This window comes from Solanum tuberosum, unplaced genomic scaffold, assembly GCF_000226075.1.
Source record: "Solanum tuberosum cultivar DM 1-3 516 R44 unplaced genomic scaffold, SolTub_3.0 scf00424, whole genome shotgun sequence".
In the NCBI taxonomy this organism is placed as follows: domain Eukaryota; kingdom Viridiplantae; phylum Streptophyta; class Magnoliopsida; order Solanales; family Solanaceae; genus Solanum; species Solanum tuberosum.
Genome location: NW_006239350.1, coordinates 338,021 through 344,763, shown reverse-complemented (window position 1 = coordinate 344,763; position 6,743 = coordinate 338,021). Strand labels below are relative to the sequence as shown.

At 31.1% G+C, this 6,743-nt stretch overlaps 1 protein-coding gene across 1 annotated transcript; it reads right to left on the bottom strand.

Annotated features, from left to right (window-relative positions):
* Positions 1 to 2,359: 2,359 nt before the first annotated feature.
* On the bottom strand, positions 2,360 to 4,270 carry LOC102591520 (transcription factor PRE6-like). Its single transcript, XM_006363176.2, has 2 exons — positions 3,867 to 4,270; positions 2,360 to 2,755 (listed from the first exon to the last, which is right to left on the bottom strand). The coding sequence occupies exons 1-2, from the start codon at positions 3,972 to 3,974 to the stop codon at positions 2,603 to 2,605; spliced, it is 261 nt and encodes an 86-aa protein (XP_006363238.1). The 5' UTR covers positions 3,975 to 4,270; the 3' UTR covers positions 2,360 to 2,602.
* Between the last annotated feature and the right edge of the window lie 2,473 nt (positions 4,271 to 6,743).

Below are 6,743 nucleotides of genomic sequence, written 5' to 3'. Positions count from 1 at the left end.
CTTATTCCAACTATATATCCAAATCCAGATTATCCACATATTTGAAGTTACAACCCATTTTGTTAAATTTAACTAATTAGAAACAATCCCAAAATTTGGATGTTTTAATTAAGTGGAGAAATCTCAGTAATGGACAATTAGGACAAACAAACAGAAGGGACATATCAATGTTTTAACTTATTTATGCTAATTCTAAAAGCTTCACTATCAGATTATGACTTACGATCAGCCAAAAATGAGTAAGTAATTAATATTTTCTTCTCTTTAATTTATGTGATGTTGTTTGATTTGACACAAAAATTGTTAAGAAAAGACTTTTGAAATTTATGATCTAAAATTACAGTTGATAGAAGCACCAACTAATTAAGGTTATTGAAAATATAATATGTTAGGTCTAAAAAGTATAATTCTTAACTTATATATGCAATATAATTTTTTTATACGTATAATATTATACTTTTTAGAGAAAAAATGTTCAATTGATCTTGAAATTTGTCAAGCTAGCAATAACTAACCACCCAATACTAGATTAGAAATAAGCCAAAAAATTATTGTATATAAATATACAAATACTTATTTTTATAAAAAAATAATTTCGATACTTAAAGTTTAATTATTAGATTTGTTGATAACTACTTTTAATTTGGACTAATTGTAATATCTTAATTTTAGTACGAAAAAGACATTTATTTGACATGAATAGAATCATGACATCAAAGGTTGACCTACAGGGTCCAAATAATATTGATAGGACAATATATTTATTTTTGGCAAAAATTTTCAAATTTCATCTTGATTTATAAATCATTAACAAATAGTGACTAGGGCTCACCAAATATTATTATCACCCTATCCCTTTCACACGAGATACACCTTTTTTTCTTTTTTCTTTTTTGCTTTTTAAAAATTATATATATGACATTAATTCTCTAGTATTCTATGTAATCACTTAAACCAAATTAATGCAGTATTATATTTATAAATTAAAGAATTAATTCCATTTATAATTAATTAGTCTAAGAAAATGCTAAAAAAAATATAAGAAAAAAGTTTCTGTAACAATGCAAATTTAAGTGTAATTAAGTCCATTCATTTCTCATGTAGTTAATATTTTTGACAAGACATGTTAAATTAAGCAAATAAAAATATAATTTGTCTACAGTTAAGCTTTTAGATTGGATAATCATACAATTCAACACCTCATATTGCTTATATAGCTTAATAAATTATCAGAGAAAAAGAGATATCGAGCAATAACAACAATAATATTATATATGGAAAAGGGTACCCTCGAACTATTGGAAATGGTACAAAACTATTCTTCATCCACCTATTGGCTCCCAAATACCCCTGACATCACCTTTGGCTCTAATATTGACCACTTTTATAGCGGATTATCATTTAAATAATTTATTTAAATATGTGGCGGCCATTAGTTACAATTTAATTACTTAAATTAGTTTATAAACTCACTCATTACTAATTATACCCGACCCAAATTGACTGCATTCGACTCAAATTAATTATACCAGACCAAGTTAATTACACCCGCCCCAAATTACATTTACTCCACCGATTAAAACAAATACACCATTCATTCCCAACATTTACTTCCTCTTCCAACCTTACTTCCCAATATATTCGCTTACAATTTCGAAAAAAACATTATCTAAATTCACTCATGTATCACCATAAAAAATCACGAGTGTTTTGGTGGTTTTTTTTATGGTGATACACGTGTGTATTTAGGTAGTGTTTTTTTGAGATTGTGGACAAATATATTAGGGAAGAAGGTTGGAAGATGAAGTGAAATGTTGGGAATGAAGGGTACATGTATTTGTTTTAATCGGTGGGGTAAATGTAATTTGGGACGAGTGTAATTAATTAATTTTTGGGTCGGATATAATTAATAACGGGTGAGTTTGTAAATTAATTTAAGTTATTAAATTGTATCCAATAGATGGTCGACACGTAGTTAAAATATTATTTAAATGACAATCTGTTATAAAAAGTGATCAATATTGTACCCAAAGATGGATGACAGGGGTATTTGCGAGCCAATAGGTGGATGGAGGGTAGTTTTGTACCATTTCAAATAGTTCAAGGGTATTGTAGGCCCTTTTCCGTATTATATATTATATATAGTGTATTTTCACAAATAGATTTGGAAAGGGTTTATAAGTGTATGCAGATCCCACTCCTATCTCGTAGAGATAGAGAGATTGTTTTCAAAAAATCATCGGCTCAAGTAACGCATAACAGAGCCACTTAATAAAAGAGAATACAATAGTAAACAAGACATAACAAATAATAGAGAAAATGTAACATAATATTCAGAGCAAAATAACACGATACCGATCGATAAAAACATCTCAAATACTTATATACTTAAAAAAAGGCTGAGATCAAAGAAACATCAGCTCTTAAAACAGATGGATACAACAATACAACATAAAGTAAAAAAACTATTCAAAATTGGAAAACAGAAAAATAGAAATTAATTTTGACCTATAGTGGCCAAAAAACCCTAATTAATAATATAAATACTCCATTCTTTTTAATAATAGAAATTTTAATGAAGTTGAGCTATTTAATTAAATAGCTACATAAGTAAGCTCCTAATAATAGCAGCTTGAGCACTATCACTATCAGTTGATTCCAAAAGTTGTGATAATCTCTCACTTAATCCATCCACTTCTCTGTGTAAATTTCTTATATAGTTGCAAGTCTCTTGCAGCACTTTTGAAGCTGAAACCTGTTTAATTTAATTGGAAAAAAAAAACATAAAGAATGTTAAAAACTAGATAATATTTTACTACTCTAGAATAAGTTGAGAGTCTATCAGAAACAACCTCTCTATTTTCAAAAAGGTAGGGTAAGGCTTGAGTACACCTCACCCTCCCCAGATCGATCATCCCCACTTGTGAAATTATATTGAGTTTGTTTTTATTGTTGTTGTAACCTATGTTATTTAAATTCTTTAAAAATGTCGATAGTTGTGTGTCGAATATTTTAAAAAGAGTGCATTTTAAAGAATCTAACGCAAGTACGACAAAAATTTTGACAAGTCCAAGCAACAAAGATTTTTAACACAAATTGTTGCTTAAATATTGCAAAGGGTGCGTGTGTATATAGGTCACTTTCAAGCAAGATACTATATATTATATATGAGGTGTGGGATGCTAACTTACATAAATGAGTAATTAATTCCATTTCAATACTTTTTTCAAAAATGATGAAATTAAGGATATTACGTAGTTACCACGCATCAAAAACGTAATTTTTGTAATAAAAAAAATAAAAAATTATGAGAAAACAATATCTTATTCTTTTCACGAGAACTTCTGTATCGTAAAAGTATTCAGACACGGCTCCACCTCATCTTGTTAATTAGCAGTCAAAAACCCTATAGTGGTAATTCAATAGGTCAAGTAAGTCTGCTGACAAGCCTGTCGGCTATTAGCTTCTTGCCTTCATCTTATATTCCTAGTTGGGAAAACTATTTTATTGTATTATCAAATACAGTTTAGACTCAACTTCTCGCTTTATCTAAGTTGTTTTACTCGTAAAACGGGGTATTGAGGAACGGGACATCAATCAAGGAGAAAAGGAAATGCGTTGAAGCGACAAACAAGACAAGTACATTTTGAATTGAGGGTTTGTGGGCATGAAAATGTCACACTCAAACTTTATCTCTAAAAGGAAAAGAAATTAAAGACCACACAATATAAATTTAGGAAGTTACTTGGAAAAATATATATATCAAAGTAAAAAAAACAAAGACCTAACATTTAGTATAGTAAAAAAATATATATATATATAGATATACGCTGACAGTATAAAGAACGATGATGATATATATATACCTTGTCAGAACGTCTATTGCGAATTTCAGGAATAAGTTGTTGCAACTTGGAAACAAGATCAGCGATTTGATCATCGCTTATTCTGGAACGTGATCGTCTGCTTGACATTATATATAATGAAACTGAAGAAAGAACAAAAGGGGCAGAGAAAATAAAAATGGGAGAAAGAGTTGTTGTTGTTAAGTGAGTTGTCAGATAGAATAGAATGTTGAAAATGAATTGAGAGTTTAGTGTGGGAGATGGGAGTTTAAAAAGAAGAGAAGAAGAGAGAAAGAGACAAGTTAATTATGGACAGAGAGATAAGGAGGCCATGAAGAGGAAATTAAAAAAACACTAAGGAAGGAGTGTTGGAGGTGAACAAGACAAGTGCATGGGAGAAAGAAGTGGGCTATTCTTGTTTTTAAATAGAAAGAGAGAGATCCACATATCATTTTGAGGTGATAGACGGATTCAAGATTTGATATTAATTGGTTGAATAATATTTAAAGTTATTTTAAAAGTATTTTTCATTATATATATATATATATATATATATTTATTTATGTTTCGTATAAACGACATTGAATTTAGAAAATGTAAGCTATATATCCGCCCCTATTTGAGAATATGGGAGTCCATGGGTAATGTAAAGTATTAATTTCAGTGTGGTTGATTATCCTTTTGGACCAGCTACTAAGCATTGCCTTGGTAAGTTATTGTCTCACCAGCTAGCTAGCTAATCAGACATGAGCTCATTCTAAGGCGGATTCCTCCTTTTGATCCTTAGTCTACATGTTATTAATTAACAGTCATCTCTAGTTGTTTTTCCCCTTTCAAGGATAGGTTTTTATGTGTTACTCACTCGTTTGCTATTGATAACACCGTTTTTCATTTGATTTGTATGTGTTAAGCATTCCATCAACGTTTAACTCTCCATGCTATTCATAGTTGTTTTACTTATAGCTTCCTTGTTCATAGACAAAACAGATTCAAAATTGTCTTTCATTACAAGGCATAATTTGTATCCGTACACTTCATATTCGCCTAGAAGTCACTCTCAGAAATATAGTCATCCCCGCCTTCTCACATCAATCTCGCAATCGTCTTATTCATTCTCATGCGGAACAACAAATCCAACTAGATGTGAATATAATAAAATTTAATCTATAGTGCAAGTATTACAACATTCATAATAGGGACGACAAGGGGGCAAGACATATGCGATGCGAAGCGAATTTGATCTTATGCGGAGCAGGTGGAGTTTCGACTTATGTAGTGCAATGCGAGAAAAACAGAATAATTATCTTTTATATATTAACTTAATTTTTATGAAGAGTCTCGCACTAGCCCTTAAAGGATGAGTGGTCTCTTTAATATGACTTGAGCAATAATCCTCACCTTTTGAGCTAGTTTTTGGGGTTAGTAAGGCCCAAAATTCATTATTTATCATGATACCAGAGAATGATTCAACCTAATTCTCATTTTGCCCCCCACCCCCACCCCACCCCAACCCACCTCTTCCTATTTAAAATTGGCCACATACCAGAATGTCCATTTTTGGGCGTGAGGAGATGCGTGAAGAGTCTCGATCTCTTCAATATACTTAAGCAATCATCACCTCTTAAGCTAGTTTTTGAGGTTGAATTAAGCACAAAATCCGTTCTTTATCACTTGTAATTGACATTTAATTAAGCAACTTATTCAAATATGCATATCGTCTAAATAAAATAAATACTCCTTGTATAATTAAATTCGTTTGTCTTAATTCAGAATATGAGCGTTCAATTGACAAATGTTCATGTGAATTCAGACACAAATCCTCAATTTTTCTTGAAAGTAAATTTTGGGAAAAAGGACAAATATACTCCCGAACTATCGTAAATGATATGCAGATATACTCTGTTATACTTTTGGGACATTGGTTCCCCTGCCGTCCAAAAACTAGAGCATATATACCTTTTATACTAAAGGACATACACGTGTCATAATCTTATCCACTGATCTGACATTTATTAAATATCGGATCGACGGATAAGATTGTAGCATGTGTCCCTGTTTAGTCTTCCGTTAGAGTGAAAGGCATATATGCTCTAGTTTTTGAACGACAGGGGCACCAATGTCCCAAAAGTATGACGAATGATATCTGCATACCATTTACGATAGTTTGGAGATATATTTATCCTTTTACCCGTAAATTTTCATATATAAGAAATACTATAAGTTGCGATAGTTACAACCATTCAAATATTTAGTAAGTATTATATGTTGCAACCCATCCTTTTCATTATGTTTCCCAAGTGAGGAGTTTACATAACAAAATCAAGTGGGAGTGAACACAAAATAGGGTATGGGGTTGGGGAGGGGGGTGGGGGATAATTTTGCCCTTGTTTATCAGCCAACTTTGCGGGCCTTGTTTGTGTCAGTAGAAGCACGCAAGCCCATGTTATCTTATTATCTCTTTGTCATTTTAATATAACTACCACCGAAACATTTCTCTATAGTCTCTCTACAACTCTTAATTAACTCTCTTTCGAGGAATAGAGTCAAAATTTAAAATTTATCATTTCTTTTAACTCGATGATTTCTAAGTTCAAAAATAAATACATAACTAAAGTTAAAAAAAGTTAAAGTTTGTAGTCGATATTCTGGCTCTGTTTTCGCCTCTTAGTACCCCCTACCTCACTCACAAGTACCCCACAATATTTTATTTTTTTAAAATTCGATGTTTAATACTCGAATTGAAATTCGATTATTTTGAATTCACGTCATGTAGGGCCTCGCTTCCTATTAAGATTTTTTTCATATTCAGAGCTCGAACTCAAACCTTTTATTAAGAAAAGGGAAAAGGGTCAAAAATGCCCTTAAACTATGTGAAAGGAACAAAAATGCCCTCCGTTT